General features: G+C 43.4%; 1 protein-coding gene across 10 annotated transcripts in view; it reads left to right on the forward strand.

Annotated features, from left to right (window-relative positions):
- The window catches only part of LOC121573994 (disks large homolog 2), a 324,395-nt gene that overhangs the window by 211,242 nt on the left and 92,923 nt on the right, over window positions 1-20,230 (forward strand). For all 10 annotated transcript variants that reach the window (XM_045222647.1, XM_041886461.2, XM_045222648.1 and 7 more), the window contains 3 exons: window positions 7,346-7,396; window positions 11,212-11,336; window positions 18,895-19,064. In XM_045222647.1, coding sequence (XP_045078582.1) covers window positions 7,346-7,396; window positions 11,212-11,336; window positions 18,895-19,064 — 346 coding nt within the window. The remainder of the gene's footprint in view (window positions 1-7,345; window positions 7,397-11,211; window positions 11,337-18,894; window positions 19,065-20,230) is intronic.

Raw genomic sequence — 20,230 nt, forward strand, 5'->3', positions numbered from 1 at the left:
TATTTGTTATTTTATTGTTATTTTTTTATTTATTTTGACATTTAGTTTATTTAGCATTTTCTTACTCTGCATTGTTGGCTAATGTCACGGTGGTCTTCTTGTGAGATATTGGACCAAGGCGCAGCGTGTGCAAAATACATCTCTTTATTTTGGAAGAGAGAAAAAACACGAAACCGAACACTATCCAAAACTAACAAAACAACAAACGACCGTGAAGCTAAATAACGTAAGTGCACAGACAAGCAACAAACGTTCAACATAGACAATTACCCACAAACACATGATGCCCATGGCTGCCTTAAATATGGCTCCCAATTAGAGACAATAAACCACAGCTGTCTCCAATTGAGAACCAATCTAGGCAGCCATCAACATACAAACACCTAGACAAGATATTACCCCATTAAACCTACAAACCCCTAGACAAACCAAAACACATACTTCACCATGTCACACCCTGACCTAACTAAATATGTAATGAAAACAAAGATAACTAAGGCCAGGGTGTGACATAACCCCCCCCCCCTTAAGGTGCGAACTCCGGGCGCACCAGCATAAAGTCTAGGGGAGGGTCTGGGTGGGCGTCTGTCCACGGTGGCGGCTCTGGCACTGGTCGTGGTCCCCACCCCACCATAGTCACTACCCGCTTTCGTAGCCTCCTCCAAATGACCACCCTCCAACTTAACCCCACTGGATTAAGGGGCAGCACCGGACTAAGAGGCAGCACCGGACTAAGGGGCAGCACCGGACTAAGGGGCAGCACCAGGATAAGGAGCAGCACCAGGATAAGGGGCAGCACCGGGCTAAGGGGCAGCACCGGACTAAGGGGCAGCACCGGACTAAGGGGCAGCACCGGACTGAATGGCGGATCCTGGCTGGCTGGCTCTGGCGGATCCTGGCTGGCTGGCGGATCCTGGCTGGACGGCTCTGGCGGATCCCGGCTGGACGGCTCTGGCGGATCCTGGCTGGGACGGCTCTGGCGGATCCTGGCTGGACGGCTCTGGCGGATCCTGGCTGGGACGGCTCTGGCGGATCCTGGCTGGACGGCTCATGGCTGGCTGACGGATCTGGCTGCTCATGGCTGGCTGACGGATCTGGCTGCTCGCGGCTGGCTGACGGATCTGGCTGCTCATGGCTGGCTGAAGGATCTGGCTGCTCATGGCTGGCTGAAGGATCTGGCTGCTCATGGCTGGCTGACGGATCTGGCTGCTCATGGCAGGCTGACGGATCTGGCTGCTCATGGCAGGCTGACGGATCTGGCTGCTCATGGCAGGCTGACGGATCTGGCTGCTCATGGCTGGCTGACGGATCTGGCTGCTCATGGCTGGCTGACGGATCTGGCTGCTCATGGCTGGCGGAAGGCTCTGGCTGCTCATGGCTGGCGGAAGGCTCTGGCTGATCCTGTCTGGCGGAAGGCTCTAGCGGCTCCTGTCTGGCGGAAGGCTTTAGCGGCTCCGGTCTGGCGGACGGCTCTAAAGGCTCATGGCAGACGGGCGGCTTTGCAGGCTCAGTACAGACGGGCAGTTCAGGCGCCGTTGGGCAGACGGGCAGTTCAAGCGCCGTTGGGCAGACGGGCAGTTCAGGCGCCGTTGGGCAGACGGGCAGTTCAGGCGCCGTTGGGCAGACGGCAGACTCTGGCCGGCCGAGACGCACTATAGGCCTGGTGCGTGGTGCCGGAACTGGAGGTACCGGGCTGAGAACACGCATCTCAGGGCTAGTGCGGGGAGAAGGAACAGGGCATGCTGGACCCTGGGGACGCACATAAGGCCTAGTGCGTGGTGCCGGAACTGGTGGTCCCGGGCTGAGGACACGCATCTCAGGGCTAGTGCGGGGAGCAGCAACAGGACGCACAGGACTCTGGGGACACACAGGAGGCTTGGTGCGTGGTGTAGGCACTGGTGGTACTGGGCTGGAGCGGGGAGGTGGCGCCGGAAATACCGGACCGTGCAGGCTTACTGGCTCCCTTGAGCACTGAGCCTGCCCAACCTTACCTGGTTGTATGCTCCCCGTCGCCCGACCAGTACGGGAAGGTGGAATAACCCGCACCCGGGCTATGTAGGCGAACCGGGGACACCATGCGTAAGGCTGGTGCCATGTAAGCCGGCCCGAGGAGACGCACTGGTGGCCAGATGCGTTGGGCCGGCTTCATGACATCCGGCTCAACGCTCAATCTAGCCCGGCCGATACGTGGAGCTGGAATGTACCGAACCCGGGCTATGCACGCGTACAGGAGACACCATGCGCTCTACTGCGTAACACGGTGTCTGCCCGTACTCTCGCTCTCCACGGTAAGTACAGGGAGTAGGCGCAGGTCTCCTACCTGACTTCGCCACACTCCCTTTAAGGCCCCCCAAGAAATTTTTGGGTAGTACTCACGGGCTTCCAGCCTTGCCTCCGTGCTGCCTCCTCATATCGCCTCCTCTCGGCTTTAGCTGCCTCCAGCTCTTCACGAGGGAGGCGATATTCTCCGGTTGTGCCCAAGGACCCTTTCCATCCAGTATCTCCTCCCATGTCCATGAATCCTGTGTAGGTGGGTCCTGTTGCCGCTTGACACGCCGCTTGGTCCTAGATTGGTGGGTAATTCTGTCACGGTGGTCTTCTTGTGAGATATTGGACCAAGGCGCAGCGTGTGCAAAATACATCTCTTTATTTTGGAAGAGAGAAAAAACACGAAACCGAACACTATCCAAAACTAACAAAACAACAAACGACCGTGAAGCTAAATAACGTAAGTGCACAGACAAGCAACAAACGTTCAACATAGACAATTACCCACAAACACATGATGCCCATGGCTGCCTTAAATATGGCTCCCAATTAGAGACAATAAACCACAGCTGTCTCCAATTGAGAACCAATCTAGGCAGCCATCAACATACAAACACCTAGACAAGATATTACCCCATTAAACCTACAAACCCCTAGACAAACCAAAACACATACTTCACCATGTCACACCCTGACCTAACTAAATATTTAATGAAAACAAAGATAACTAAGGCCAGGGTGTGACAGCTAAGGTAAGTAAAGTAAGAATTTCACGGTAAGGTCTACTACCCCTGTTGTATTCGGCGCATGTGACAAATAAATAAAATTTGATTTGAAAGTTGCATCATCCAATGTCTGGAAGAAGCATGCTGTTCCCTCATGATGCTAATTGCATTTTGTCCCTCGACTGTTTCCAATAAATGTCACTAAACATCATTGGAAATGCCACTTTGTTTCTAAATGACCTGCAAGAAGTTGTCCTTTATTATTTTACTGCTTTGCCTCTTAGCTCATTCGCTGCCTGTGCTAGACGAAAAAGAGAGCACCATTTTGAATTATTCAATCAAGACTTCCATCCATTGTGTCCACGTTGTTACCAGATTTCCTGGTCTCGCCCTGAATACAAATTATTTGACTAATAATGTATTTTAAGGCAATGGGTTTTAGAGGGCGGGATAAAGATTTTGAAAGAAAACAACTAATCAACTAATCGAGGTAGAAACCATGTGAATATTTATGGCCCAATAAACGTTCTTGAAGGAGAACTGCTCCTCCATGGTGCTGAGATTCCCCTCTTTCAAGTCCCACAGCTTGTCAGTGGTATGATTACAGCTTGTCAGTGGTATGATTACAGCTTGTCAGTGGTATGATTACAGCTTGTGAGTGGTATGATTACAGCTTGTCAGTGGTATGATTACATTTCGCTGCTCCTGCTTTTCTTGCCATTCAGTGAGTTATAAAAAATGTAGCCTGCCTAAAAAGCTGAAAGATCCGTAATGGATTCTACTGGTTCTTACTCACACAGCATCAAGGTGGTCCTGTATAGCTCAGTTGGTAGAGCACGGTACTTGCAACGTCAGGGTTTTGGGTTCAGTTCCCACTGTGGCCACCCATACGAAAATAATGTATGCACACACTACTGTAAGTCGCTTTGGATAAAAGCGGCTGCTCCATGGCATATTATATTATGATTACCCATCCGTCTCTAACTCAACCTAAACTGTATAATTTCCCAGACACCAAAACCATCAACACTCATATAGGTCATTTGAAATAGTTTGTTTGAAGGATGCTCACTGCAAAGGGGTCAAATTATATATACTTGTACATCCAACATGAAGCATTCTGAGGTGATTCCCAGCACATAATGTTCTTTCCCTGTGTGGATGGTTAAAATAAGAAGAAACTACATGCATCGTCATACATGGACGAGTACAAACAGTCCAGCTATGCCCTCTGTAAGGCAATCAAACAGGCAAAACGTCAGTACAGAGACAAAGTGGTTGCAATTCAACTGCTCAGACACGAGACGTATGTGGCAGGGACTCCAGACAATCACGGATAATAAAGGGAAAACCAGCCACGACGCGGACACCGATGCCTTGCTCCCGGACAAGCTAAATACCTTCGCCCCCTTCGTATGATACTGTATGTTACAATTACAATTTGCTAACGTTAGCTATGTGGCTAGTTGGCTAACGTTAGCTAGGCTAGGGGTTAGGGTTGGAGGTTATGGTTAGGTTTAGCACCCACCCATCCATCCACCCAACCCAACCAAAAGTAACCTTCTGTCTTATGCAGCCATACTCAACGTAACATATTATACTAATTTGAGTGTCATTGTTTTCAACCAGTGAAAAATACGCTCTTGCAACAGCTGCATAGTGTGGATCCCAGCCTATGGGATAGAAGTTTGAGGGAATTCCTCCCTTCTAAACTCCTCTGTGGTATTGTGCTCCACATATTGTCAAAAACAAGTTTAATTTTAAAAGACCATGAGTGGTGCTTTTATTGCTCAATCTAATTTGTGCGGATTCAAAAAAATTATCCACAGTACTAACGGACACATACTCAAACTCGTACACCTTTGATAGACTTAAACAGCTGCAAATTATCTAGATATCAAAGTGTCACCATCAACATTTTTACCATTAGGCCTATAATGCAGCAAATAGCATTCATTTTTCACATGCAAATAGCACTTTTTGGCAGTGCTCAAAGCATGCCAGTCCATGAGAGCAGCATTTATTTTTCAACTCGAAGTAATGACCCAATCAGTCCTCCATTACAACAAAATCATAAACAACAGAGTAGGCTAATAAGTCCTTAGTTTTTGGGTTATGCTCAGGTAAAAAAATCTTTCCAAGTCCTATTCTTGAATATCAAGGGGTATTAAATTGTAAAGATATAGCCTAATCATATTATTATTTGATTTGAAGTAGAAAGCAATGGGTTAGAAGAAGCCTACATAACCCAAAGTCAAATGCAACATCCATTTATGGCCAGCTACAGTGGGGAGAACAGGTATTTGATACACTGCTGATTTTGCAGGTTTTCCTACTTACAAAGCATGTAGAGGTCTGTACTTTTTATCATAGGTACACTTCAACTGTGAGAGACGGAATCTAAAACAAAAATCCAGAAAATCACATTGTATGATTTTTAAGTAATTAATTTGCATTTTATTGCATGACATAAGTATTTGATCACCTACCAACCAGTAAGAATTCCGGCTCTCACAGACCTGTTCGTTTTTCTTTAAGAAGCCCTCCTGTTCTCCACTCATTACCTGTATTAACTGCACCTGTTTGAACTCGTTACCTGTATAAAAGACACCTGTCCACACACCCAATCAAACAGACTCCAACCTCTCCACAATGGCCAAGACCAGAGAGCTGTGTAAGGACATCAGGGATACAATTGTAGACCTGCACAAGGCTGGGATGGGCTACAGGACAATAGGCAAGCAGCTTGGTGAGAAGGCAACAACTGTTGGCGCAATTATTAGAAAATGGAAGAAGTTCAAGATGACGATCAATCACCCTCGGTCTGGGGCTCCATGCAAGATCTCACCTCGTGGGGCATCAATGATCATGAGGAAGGTGAGGGATCATCCCAGAACTACACGGCAGGACCTGGTCAATGACCTGAAGAGAGCTGGGACCACAGTCTCAAAGAAAACCATTAGTAACACACTACGCCGTCATGGATTAAAATCCTACAGCGCACGCAAGGTCTCCCTGCTCAAGCCAGCGCATGTCCAGGCCCGTCTGAAGTTTGCCAATGACCATCTGGATGATCCAGAGGAGGAATGGGAGAAGGTCATGTGGTCTGATGAGACAAAAATAGAGCTTTTTGGTCTAAACTCCACTCGCCGTGTTTGGAGGAAGAAGAAGGATGAGTACAACCCCAAGAACACCATCCCAACCGTGAAGCATGGAGGTGGAAACATCATTCTTTGGGGATGCTTTTCTGCAAAGGGGACAGGACGACTGCACCGTATTGAGGGGAGGATGGATGGGGCCATGTATCGAGAGATCTTGGCCAACAACCTCCTTCCCTCAGTAAGAGCATTGATGATGGGTCGTGGCTGGGTCTTCCAGCATGACAACGACCCGAAACACAAAGCCAGAGCAACTAAGGAGTGGCTCCGTAAGAAGCATCTCAAGGTCCTGGAGTGGCCTAGCCAGTCTCCAGACCTGAACCCATTAGAAAATCTTTGGAGGGAGCTGAAAGTCCGTATTGCCCAGCGACAGCCCCGAAACCTGAAGGATCTGGAGAAGGTCTGTATGGAGGAGTGGGCCAAAATCCCTGCTGCAGTGTGTGCAAACCTGGTCAAGACCTACAGAAAACGTATGATCTCTGTAATTGCAAACAAAGGTTTCTGTACCAAATATTAAGTTCTGCTTTTCTGATGTATTGGTAGCATTTTGAAGCTGCTGGAGATGTAGTGGTCCTCTGTAGCTCAACTGGTAGAGCACGGCGCTTGTAACGCCAAGGTAGTGGGTTCGATCCCCGGGACCACCCATACACAAAAATTTATGCACGCATGACTGTAAGTCGCTTTGGATAAAAGTGTCTGCTAAATGGCATATTATTATTATTATTATTATTATGTATCAAATACTTATGTCATGCAATAAAATGCAAATTAATTACTTAAAATCATACAATGTGATTTTCTGGATTTTTGTTTTAGATTCCGTCTCTCACAGTTGAAGTGTACCTATGATAAAAATTACAGACCTCTACATGCTTTGTAAGTAGGAAAATCTGCAAAATCGGCAGTGTATCAAATACTTGTTCTCCCCACTGTATGTAAACTCTAACATTGATTTATCCTGCTATAGATGTCGATCAATTGGGAATATTCATAATACCGCTTAAGGGAAAGTAATCTAAAAGTAACTGAAAGTAATCAAATTACATTACTGAGATACGTTACTGTTTACAATTTTGGACAGGTAACGAGCAACTCTAACGGATTACATTTAGAAAGTAACCTACCCAACCCTGACTATGCTCACACCTCTGTACTGGGTATGCATAATTTATTTTACATTTTGTTTTCCCACAGGTCAACGGGACAGAAATTGAATATGAGTTTGAAGAAATCACACTAGAGCGGGTGAGTTGATGAACACACTATCTGAAAATACTCTATTTAAACTCTATTTAAAATTACCCGGAGAGGACTTTGCAGTCATTTAAATTGAACGAGGGATGCCATATCCTGTTTCATGCTCATCTCAGACATGTCCCATAAAGGGCTTCATAAACTAGGAAGCGTAATCGTTGAATGTGACAGGCAGGATGAGTTAATAGGCCAATATGTTTCAAAAGATCTTGACCCCACACACCTGTCAAGGGAGGAATAAAAAAAACAAGCAGCTAACTGACACCATTATAATGCACCATTTTGAAGCTGCTGGAGAAGCTAGATGACTCCGCAAACTGAATAACAGAATAACAATCTGTGATTGCATTACCATTTTTATTTCAAATTGGTGCATGAAGCGGAAAGCCTGGGGTTACTGTGCCTTTGACAAACTAAAACAGGAACCCGTTTTACTTTCCACTAACGCTAATTGATCTCAGCCAGACAAGCGAAATAACGCAAACATCCAAGTCCTGAGGGTGTTTTGAGCAGGCCAGCCCTTAATTGGGACATAGCATTTGCATGAGAAAAGCCAGGGCTAACATCCTCAAGGCTCAGTGGCGATAAAAGGCTTAGCTTGGCTGCTGAATGACATTTTGACAGCCAAAAAAGGATCCTTGTGACCTGAAACAATAAACTACAACAGGAAAAGGTCAGTTCAGCCAAAGGAAGTGATAATTCAGCCAACAGTGGAGGCTGAAGCCTTTGGTGCACACTGCACAGCTCACCCTTTGACGGGCAAGAGCAGACATAAACAGGGTGGCTTTAGAGTGGCCAATGCTAACGCTGCATCTGTGTATTCAGGCTTCACCTCACAGGACCCTTTATCTATTCACTCCACTTCCATTGCCCTATCTAGCCAATGGGCTTTGATTATGTGTGCGCTTGAGTGAGCTTGCTATCATTACTTCCATCTCATCTCAGCCTGGTTGAGCTGTGTTTTGTATTTCTGAGAGTGAAGCTTCCCCTGAGGGAGATCAGCGCCCATTTCATTCTCATGTCCGTCAGCTCAGCCTGCAGGGTGGATTTTTAGTCAAGAGATGCCCCTACTAGGGTTGCAAAATTCCAGGAACTTTCAATAAATTCCCTGGTTTTCCAGAAATCCTAGTTAGAGTATCTGGGTTTCCTGCTTATTCCCTCCTTATTCCGGGAATCTTCCAACCAGGATTTTGGGAAAACCAGGGAATTTATTGAATGTTCGAGAAATTTTGCAACCGTAGACCCTACTCCCATCAGCTAGCAATTTAATCAAAGTGTCCACATTAATTTTGTAAATGTGTCGAGCGGGATGTAACTCATAAAACTGATAGAGCTGGGTTGTTGTACACAGAAACATTGGCTTTGAGAATTATGCATTTTCTGCCTTCGCCTCTGTATTATATTTACCGGTTATGAAGTCATCTTCTGGGGATTCCATTGTGGTCAAGCGCAAACTTGAAAATTATCCCGTACGAATTAACCTGTACGAAAATGAAGTTCATAAATGTATATTGTCAATTCACTTTTTTCAAACTAAAAGCTAAATATTGACTTGTATTGTATGTTTATTTCACTTTAAAATAGTATATTTAGGAATTATATTACTTTTTGCTATAAAAGTAGGTTTTCAGACATATGTCTAGTATACTGTCAGAAATTACACTTGATGCTAACACTTCACCTCACTTTCAAATAGTATACTTAGGAATTACAGTGGGGAAAACAAGTATTTAGTCAGCCACCAATTGTGCAAGTTCTCCCACTTAAAAGAGAGGCCTGTAATTTTCATCATAGGTACACGTCAACTATGACAGACAAATTGAGAAATAAAAATCCAGAAAATCACATTGTAGGATTTGTAATGAATTTATTTGCAAATTATGGTGGAAAATAAGTATTTGGTCACCTACAAACAAGCAACATTTCTGGCTCTCACAGACCTGTAACTTCTTTTTTAAGAGGCTCCTCTGTCCTCCACTCGTTGCCTGTATTAATGGCACCTGTTTGAACTTGTTATCAGTATAAAAGACACCTGTCCACAACCTCAAACAGTCACACTCCAAACTCCACTATGGCCAAGACCAAAGAGCTGTCAATGGACACCAGAAACAAAATTGTAGACCTCCACCAGGCTGGGAAGACTGAATCTGCAATAGGTAAGCAGCTTGGTTTGAAGAAATCAACTGTGGGAGCAATTATTAGGAAATGGAAGACATTCCTCTGTAGCTCAGCTGGTAGAGCACGGTGCTTGTAACGCCAAGGTAGTGGGTTCGATCCCCGGGACCACCCATACACAAAAATGTATGCACGCATGACTGTAAGTCGCTTTGGATAAAAGCGTCTGCTAAATGGCATATTATTATTATTATTATTACAAGACCACTGATAATCTCCCTCGATCTGGGGCTCCACGCAAGATCTCACCCCGTGGGGTCAAAATGATCACAAGAACGGTGAGCAAAAATCCCAGAACCACACGGGGGGACCTAGTGAATGACCTGCAGAGAGCTGGGACCAAAGTAACAAAGCCTACCATCAGTAACACACTACGCCGCCAGGGACTCAAATCCTGCAGTGCCAGACGTGTCCCCCTGCTTAAGCCAGTACATGTCCAGGCCCGTCTGAAGTTTGCTAGAGTGCATTTGGATGATCCAGAAGAGGATTGGGAGAATGTCATATGGTCAGATGAAACCAAAATATAACTTTTTGGTAAAAACTCAACTTGTCGTGTTTGGAGGACAAAGAATGCTGAGTTGCATCCAAAGAACACCATACCTACTGTGAAGCATGGGGGTGGAAACATCATGCTTTGGGGATGTTTTTATGCAAAGGGAACAGGACGACTGATCCGTGTAAAGGAAAGAATGAATGGGGCCATGTATCGTGAGATTTTGAGTGAAAACCTCCTTCCATCAGCAAGGGCATTGAAGATTAAATGTGTCTGGGTCTTTCAGTATGACAATGATCCCAAACACACCGCCCTGGCAACGAAGGAGTGGCTTCATAAGAAGCATTTCAAGGTCCTGGAGTGGCCTAGCCAGTCTCCAGATCTCAACCCCATAGAAAATCTTTGGAGGGAGTTGAAAGTCTGTGTTGCACAGCGACAGCCCCAAAACATCACTGCTCTAGAGGAGATCGGCATGGAGGAATGGGCCAAAATACCAGCAACAGTGTGTGAAAACCTTGTGAAGACTTACAGAAAACGTTTGACCTGTGTCATTGCCAACAAAGGGTATATAACAAAGTATTGAGAAACTTTTGTTATTGACCAAATACTTATTTTCCACCATAATTTGCAAATAAATTCATAAAAAATCCTACAATGTGATTTTCTGGATTTTTTTTCCTCATTTTGTCTGTCATAGTTGACGTGTACCTATGATGAAAATTACAGGCCTCTCTCATCTTTTTAAGTGGGAGAACTTGCACAATTGGTGGCTGATTAAATACTTTTTTTCCCCACTGTATATTTATTTTCACTATAAAAAATGTGTTTTCAGACATATTTCTAGTACTAGTACTCAAAATATTAAGTTGGTACTAGTTTCTAGTAAGTTGGGGCCTTGTATTATGCAAACTGGGAAATATGTGGAATTCTGGGAAAACATGCTCCTGCAAGATAATCGCTAAATTGTCAAATGATTCAGTGGTGGACTTAACATCTAAGTGTGTGACGCATGAAGCTAAACAGAACTTGTATTTTTATGTTGGATGTAATTTAGGCTAGTTTACAGGTTAGCATTATAAGGAATATAAGTGTAAAAGTACTGCTAGATTCATTATTAATTGTTCTTCATGCTCTACAGGGGAACTCAGGGTTGGGCTTCAGCATAGCTGGAGGGACAGATAACCCCCATATCGGCGATGACCCAGGGATCTTCATCACCAAGATCATCCCTGGTGGTGCGGCAGCAGAGGATGGCAGGTTAAGGTGAGTGCAATAGATCTAGCCCTTTACAAATGAAAACTTCACTGAAGACATTGAGATGGCAAAATGCTCTGGTATAAATGCTGTCAGAATGGATGGCTCGAGTACTCTCATCCATCATTGGATCTAAGTATATTTGTGCCATGTTTTGAAGGCTTTATCCTGTAATGGAAAAGCTGAAAGGGTTGTTTTCAGATTTTTCCCAAAATGTTATCTTACTTCGAGAGCTGTTCTTTGAGATCTCCGTTCGCATTGTCTTTGTTCATCATGTTAGTATTTTGGGCTAATGTTAACTCTCCATGGGATTGCATTAATTCCCGAAACTATCCCTAAACACCCCTATATAAATGTGTGGTACTACAGCAGACTACAGGTAACTGCCAAAATAAAGTAAACAAGTCAGTAAATGAGGGATACAAAGTATATTGAAAGCAGGTGCTTCCACACGTGTGGTTCCTGAGTTAATTAAGCAATATAGTCTAAATTACATCCAACATAAAAATACAATTTATGTTTAGCTTCGTGCTTCACACACTTAGATGTTAAGTCCACCACTGACTCTACTTTTAAAATAATTTGACAATTTAGCGATGATCTTGCAGGAGCATGTTTTCCCAGAATTCCACATACTTTCTACTTTGCATAATATAATGAATAATTTTTTTTCAAAGATGTGCACAGAGATTAGTGGGAAAGGCCTACTCTCTCAAAGACACACGATGGGTTTTGGCATCGTTTAAGTATTATAGTCAGGCACACTCCTCTTGTGGTTATTTATTAACTTCACAGTCTGGGGGATTGTAGCATAACATTACCTATTCTAAGCACATTCTTGCTCTTATGTTTTAGCTGAATGTAAATAGGAAATACTCAAAGGTTTTGCTCTGGGAGCACTCCACATAACATAGGACTTTTGGGATGCTTAGAGCATCACATAGTTAGTAAGATAACAGGGTAAATTAAAGGGGAAGTTCGGGATTTTACAACTTGATGTTAGATGGTTCCTCAACCTGAAAGTAGGCTTGGGTTACTTTAAACAACCACTTTTCAGCTAGCTTCTGCATCTGCATTGCTTGCTCTTTGGGGGTTTAGGCTGGGTATCTGTAAAGCACTTTGTGACAACTGCTGATGTAAAAAGGGCTTTATAAAATAAATAAGATTGATTGAGTGACTTTAGCCACATCTAGCTAACAATCAATGGAAATGGTAGGCGCAATCGTTCTCTTAGTTTTATGGGCAAATCACCTTTTAAGTAACATCAAAACACATATGGAGTTGATTTGGCCATGAAAGTGACAATTATATTTTAAGTTCAGCATAAAATCCCTTTTTATGGTGCAAACTTTTTGCGATGGTGTGCGCTAATGAATACACCCCAGCTGTATAATAATCAGACATACAAAGCAAAATCAGAAGTGTTAAACTAACTCATTGTAGTGTTCATTTTAATACTTTTATGTTGTGTACAGTTGAAGTCGGAAGTTAGCCAAATACATTTAAACTCAGTTTTTCACAATTCCTGACATTTAATCCTAGTAAAAATTCTCTGTTAGGATCACCACTTTATTTTAAGAATGTGAAATGTCAGAATAATAGAATAATAGTAGAGAGAATTATTTATTTCAGCTTTTATTTCTTCCCAGTGGGTCAGAAGTTTACATACACTCAGTTAGTATTTGGTAGCATTGCCTTTAAATTGTTTAACTTGGGTCAAACGTTTCGGGTAGCCTTCCACAAGCTTCCCACAATAAGTTGAGTGAATTTTGGCCCATTCCTCCTGACAGAGCTGGTGTAACTGAGTCAGGTTTGTAGGCCTCCTTGCTCGCACACGCTTTTTCAGTTCTGCCCACAAATGTTCTATAGGATTGAGGTCAGGGCTTTGTGATGGCCACTCCAATACCTTGACTTTGTTGTCCTTAAGCCATTTTGCCACAACTTGGGGTCATTGTCCATTTGGAAGACCCATTTGCGACCAAGCTTTAACTTCCTGACTGATGTCTTGAGATGTTGCTTCACTATATCCACATAATTTCCCTTCCTCTTGATATCATCTATTTTGTGAAGTGCACTTCTGCAGCAAAGCACCCCCACAGCATGATGCTGCCACCCCCGTGCTTCACGGTTGGGATGGTGTTCTTCGGCTTGCAAGCCACCCCCTTTTTCCTCCAAACATAACGATGGTCATTATGGCCAAACAGTTCTTTTTTTGTTTCATCAGACCAGAGGACATTTCTCCAAAAAGTAAGATATTTGTCCCCATGTGCAGTTGCAAACCGTAGTCTGGCTTTTTTATGGCGGTTTTGGAGCAGTGGCTTCTTCCTTGCTGAGCGGCCTTTCAGGTTATGTCGATATAGGACTTGTTGTACTGTGGTTATAGATAAGTTTGTACCTGTTTCCTCCAGCATCTTCACAAGTTCCTTTGCTGTTGTTCTGGGATTGATTTGCACTTTTCGCACCAAAGTACGTTCATCTCTAGGAGACAGAACACGTTTCCTTCCTGAGCGGTATGATGGCTGCGTAGTCCCATGGTGTTTATACTTGCGTACTATTGTTTGTACAGATGAACGTGGAACCTTTTGGCGTTTGGAAATTGCTCCCAAGGATGAACCAGACTTGTGGAGGTCTACAATTTTTTTTCTGAGGTCTTGGCTGATTTCTTTTGATTTTCCTATGATGTCAAGCAAAGAGGCACTGAGTTTGAAGGTAGGCCTTGAAATACATCCACAGGTACACCTCCAATTGACTCAAATGATGTCAATTAGCCTATCAGAAGCTTCTAAAGCCATGACATCATTTTCTGGAATTTTCCAAGCTGTTTAAAGGCACAGTCAACTTAGTGTTTGTAAACTTCTGACCCACTGGAATTGTGATACAGTGAATGATATGTGAAATAATCTGTCTGTAAACAATTGTTGGAAAAATTAATTGTGTCATGCACAAAGTAGATGTCCTAACCGACTTGCCAAAACTATAGTTTGTTAACAAGAAATTTGTGGAGTGGTTGAAAAAACGAGTTTTAATGACTCCAACCTAAGTGTATGTAAACTTCCGACTTCAACTGTATATCAGAGTATGTGAGCGGAGCTGGAGCGGAGCGAGGAGCGGAAGTGCACAATTTGACTGGAGCGTGGAGCGAGATTCCCAAAGGCTGGAGTGTCGGCCTTCTCGCCCGCTCCAATTTCGCTCCAGTAGCGCTCACTTCAGGAGCTCAGGGCATGCACGGCCCAGCATGCATTTGTAGTCTACTTGTGTACTGATAATAGCCCCTTGCTTTAGCTACTGTCATGGAGTTCGCAAAATATTTTCATAAAGAAACTGATAAAACACACAGGTGCTAAATCAAGGTGACTTACAAAGATGAGGACCAAGAGCAAGAGAGGGAGTGCGGTGATGTAGTGTCCACTGTTATGTGTAAGGCGTGGATGCCACCTGCTGGCATGGTGTTAAACTGTTAGGTTATAGACCGGATAACATTGTTCTACGCGCGGGAAATGGCAGTTGTTACAAGCTGGCTACATGAAAAATATACAACTAAAGAATCGTTGTGGAATCTGAAAAGACACTTATCCCAAAGGTATGGTGGTGTACTTACTACGTGCACATGCTAAAAGAAAGGAACGTGGTGGGTAGATAGCTAAGTGTGTCATCGTAGCAAAGTATTTATAAAGAAAAAATCTGATCTCCTTCGTTCATGTTCGTTCTATTATCTATACAATAGGCCATCATTGATTTTGGCCCAATATGCCTGGCATTTTCCCACGCTCAAGGAGCTTTCCTTTTGATTGGGTTATTTTGCCTAAAAACCTTTAGGCCTACCTAGATATATATACAGTGGGGAGAACAAGTATTTGATACACCGCCGATTTTGCAGGTTTTCCTACTTACAAAGCATGTAGAGGTCTGTAATTTTTATCATAGGTACACTTCAACTGCGAGAGACGGAATCTAAAACAAAAATCCAGAAAATCACATTGTATGATTTTTAAGTAATTAATTTGCATTTTATTGCATGACATAAGTATTTGATACATCAGAAAAGCAGAACTTAATATTTGGTACAGAAACCTTTGTTTGCAATTACAGAGATCATACGTTTCCTGTAGGTCTTGACCAGGTTTGCACACACTGCAGCAGGGATTTTGGCCCACTCCTCCATACAGACCTTCTCCAGATCCTTCAGGTTTCGGGGCTGTTGCTGGGCAATACGGACTTTCAGCTCCCCTCCAAAGATTTTCTATTGGGTTCAGGTCTGGAGACTGGCTAGGCCACTCCAGGACCTTGAGATGCTTCTTACGGAGCCACTCCTTAGTTGCCCTGGCTGTGTGTTTCGGGTCGTTGTCATGCTGGAAGACCCAGCCACGACCCATCTTCAATGCTCTTACTGAGGGAAGGCCAGTAGATCTCGCGATGCATTGCCCCATCCATCCTCCCCTCAATACGGTGCAGTCGTCCTGTCCCCTTTGTAGAAAAGCATCCCCAAAGAATGATGTTTCCACCTCCATGCTTCACGGTTGGGATGGTGTTCTTGGGGTTGTACTCATCCTTCTTCTTCCTCCAAACACGGCGAGTGGAGTTTAGACCAAAAAGCTCTATTTTTGTCTCATCAGACCACATGACCTTCTCCCATTCCTCCTCTGGATCATCCAGATGGTCATTGGTAAACTTCAGACGGGCCTGGACATGCACTGGCTTGAGCAGGGGGACCTTGCGTGCGCTGCAGGATTTTAATCCATGACGGCGTAGTGTGTTACTAATGGTTTTCTTTGAGACTGTGGTCCCAGCTCTCTTCAGGTCATTGACCAGGTCCTGCCGTGTAGTTCTGGGCTGATCTCTCACCTTCCTCATGATCATTGATGCCCCACGAGGTGAGATCTTGCATGGCGCCCCAGACCGAGGGTGATTGACCGTCATCTTGAACTTCTTCCATTTTCTAATAATTGCGCCAACAGTTGTTGCCTTCTCACCAAGCTGCTTGCCTATTGTCCTGTAGCCCATCCCAGCCTTGTGCAGGTCTACAATTTTATCCCTGATGTCCTTACACAGCTCTCTGGTCTTGGCCATTGTGGAGAGGTTGGAGTCTGTTTGATTGAGTGTGTGGACAGGTGTCTTTTATACAGGTAACGAGTTCAAACAGGTGCAGTTAATACAGGTAATGAGTGGAGAACAGGAGGGCTTCTTAAAGAAAAACTAACAGGTCTGTGAGAGCCTGAATTCTTACTGGTTGGTAGGTGATCAAATACTTATGTCATGCAAATTAATTACTTAAAAATCATACAATGTGATTTTCTGGATTTTTGTTTTATATTCTGTCTCTCACAGTTGAAGTGTACCTATGATAAAAAATTACAGACCTCTACATGCTTTGTAAGTAGGAAAACCTGCAAAATCGGCAGTGTATCAAATACTTGTTCTCCCCACTGTATATACAACATTTAAAAACTCTGAATCTCTGCCCAGCCTGGCAAGAGTTGGCAAAAGGGTGTTTAGCATCCCCAGTGGCTCTGCAAGTGTGGAGAGGATATTCTCCGCTGCTGGCCGGCTCTCCAGGCCATCGCATGAGCCTGAAGCCACAGACTGGCCAAACTCGTGTTTCTAAAAATGAATTCAAAGGCACTAATAAGTCATTTTTAGTTTAATTTGTATTTAATTACTATATGCACAATTTATAGACTATAATGATTTAATACAATGAAATGTTGTTTAAATGCTGAGCCCTTTATGTCCCTACACGCCTATTGTGTCGCACTCGCAAATGCTTCACAATGTATTTCTTTGTAGGCTATAGCCTTGAAATAATATAGCCTAAATAGTTCATTTTCGTTCCTTCTTAGGCTTCCTGTCTGGCTCTTGACCTATTTAGAGTGTTTATATGCTGTTTTAATATGACATGTAGCCAATTTGAAATGATGTTTGCTTCTTTCATTCACCTTTTCATGTTTATTCAAATACTTTTCATTCAAATCCATATGGTTTGGTTTCAATACTTTAAAACCAATTGGTTGGTCCATGTAGTCACAAAAATAGATGGGTGTTGGTTAAATTGGGATTTTAATGAATGGAGCGAATTTGGAGCGGGGGTTATTTTCCTGTGAGGGTGGAGCGGTTTTTAGCAGAGTGGTAGGAAAGGACATGGAGCGCCGGAGCGGTCAGTAAGCACCGCTCCATGAGCGTTGAGCGGGATTTCCAGCTTCTCAACTCCACTCATATACTCTGGTGTATATGCATCCACTCTCAACAGAATGAATTAAACATTTTCAAAAGTGTGAACTAATAGGCATTTTACCATACACTGGAGTGAACTAATAGGCAGTTCACTCTACACTGGCGTGAACTAATTAGTATTTCACTCTACAGTGGAGTGAAATATAATGAAATGGTGTATGGTGTAAAGCCTAATTTGCATATTTCCCAGGGTGCCTTTTCTTTTTGAGTGAATTGAAGAGTTACCACCATGTATTTTTTGGTGACCCAGACATGGTTGTTGAATTATTATCATTAATATCATTCAAATTAAACTATGACAATATACATTACACATATCATAAGGGCTTACTTTGATGGCCTAGTTTCATCCTAACTCAGTGGTGTTAGGAAACTAATTACCACATCAGGCCTGCAAGTCACATTATGATGGATTGCAAAGTGGTGTGTAATTCCTATTGGAATCCAGACAGAGTTAGGATATCCAACAGTTGTAATTTTTATTCACCTGTAACCCATATTCATAATGACTGTCAGGATAATGGAAATTGGTAAAGGAGACTACCTAAACCATTTAAACTGGAACAACCATTTCAGTAACTGATTGGATTAGTTTAGAAAAATATGTTATTTATCTTTGTAACATAAGATTAATCAATCAATCAATGAACATGCAAAAACACAGACATGAAAAACAATCCCAAAACATCTACCTGCAGTAGAGCATGCTGGAAAATATGATTATGATGGGTGTGGTTTTGATGGAACTGTTTTACTCTCCACAGTGTAAAACAATAACTCTGGTTATTAACACCAACAATTGGGGTTATTTTACACCACTGAGTGTTAATACAGAGTGAATTTAACTCCTGAATCAACACTAGAAATGTAACACTGAAAAATCAACACTGGCCAATTTGCAGTGTACATTCAACTTTGTGCGTTGTACTGTAAATGCATATAGTGTACAGCAAATTAACAGAACTCACTGCAGACCAAGGCATCATGCTGAGGACAAGCATAAAAACACAGCTTTTATATGTGTAAATAGGCAGTATCTCTCGCTCTGCTTGGGTGTGTGTGGTGTGTGTGTGTGTGTGGGGTGTGTGTGTGTGTGTGTGTGTGTGTGTGTGGTCTGTGTGTGTGCATAGGGTCCCAGCTGGTCCCTTAAAATGCGCCTCAGGAGAGTTCTGTTCTTGAACGTGGGGGCATGGATGTTTGTGGCCTCTCCTGAAGGGGTTAAAGGGTCACACTGCAGCAGGGGCCTTCTACTCCCCCTGCCACGCACACGTACATGCACACACAAATACTATTTTTCCAGGTTAAGGCTCATATTCCCATCCTCTTTTTTTCATTGCAGAGTGAATGACTGCATCCTGCGGGTGAATGATGCCGACGTGTCCGAGGTGTCCCACAGTAAGGCTGTGGAGGCGCTGAAGGTGGCCGGCTCCATCGTCAGGCTCTACGTTCGCCGGAGGAGACCCATGCTGGAAACTGTCATTGAGATCAAACTCATCAAAGGACCAAAAGGTTGTTACACTCCATCTTATCTATCTATCTATCTATCTATCTATCTATCTATCTATCTATCTATCTATCTATCTATCTATCTATCTATCTATCTATCTAATATTTTGGGGATTCAACTCTCAGTTAAAATGTGAAAAGTTATTACGTTACTCTCTCTCGCTCTCTCTCGCTCTCTCTCGCTCTCTCTCTCGCTCCCATCATTACTTTCTTAATAAATCCCTCTGTCTGTATCTACAACTCACTTCCTTTCTCCTTGTCTTCATTTTTTTTCTCTTTCGCTCAGCAAGCATCAGTGATTTTTAAGGGTAAACCAGATAACCATGCACATCCAGTATGTTTTGTTCAGTATTTTATCATTTGGGGTTTGTACCACCCACCTCAAATAAATAACTTTGATGCATTATTTATATCAGAGAGATGAGTCATCACTGGGGAAGAGCTGCAATGAGTCCATGGGTGTATTCATTAGGGCACACCGTGGCAAAACCTTTTCCAACAACATTTTGGGAATTTTAAGTTCACGTTAGTCCCGCCCCATTTCAAATCAAATCAAATCCAACTTTATTTGTCAAATGCGCCGAATACAATAGGTGTAGACCTTACCGTGAAATGCTTACTTTCAAGTTAAGAAAATATTTACCAAATAAACTAAAGTTAAAAATTATAAAAAGTAACACAACAAAATAACAATAACGACGCTCTATACAGGGGGTACCGGTACCGAGTCAATGTGCGGGGTACAGGTTAGTAGAGGTAATTTGTACATGTAGGTAGGGGTAAAGTGACTATGCATAGATAATAGACAGCGGGTAGCAGCAGTCTAAAAACAAATGGGGTGGGGTTTAGGCACATTTGGTTCCTAGTGAATACACCAGATTGGGAGATGGATGAGGGAGGAGAGGAAATTTGGAAAGCGACATTGTGTGGTCTATAATTGATGGTGCTATTTTCTTACCCTGACTGTAAGCGTCCTGTGTGTTTTTCTCGCGTCAGTTGGCCAGAGTTGAAACAAACCCACTGTAATCAATGAAACATGCTATACTGGCTGCAGAAGCAGCACATCCATGAAGCAGCAAAAACAGGCTCGCTTTGCTGAACCATCTTTCTACGCTTCAAGTCTATTTTCCAGTGCTTTAGGTGTCTGTGAAGTGTACTGATATACACTA

This window comes from Coregonus clupeaformis, chromosome 9 (genome assembly GCF_020615455.1).
Source record: "Coregonus clupeaformis isolate EN_2021a chromosome 9, ASM2061545v1, whole genome shotgun sequence".
In the NCBI taxonomy this organism is placed as follows: domain Eukaryota; kingdom Metazoa; phylum Chordata; class Actinopteri; order Salmoniformes; family Salmonidae; genus Coregonus; species Coregonus clupeaformis.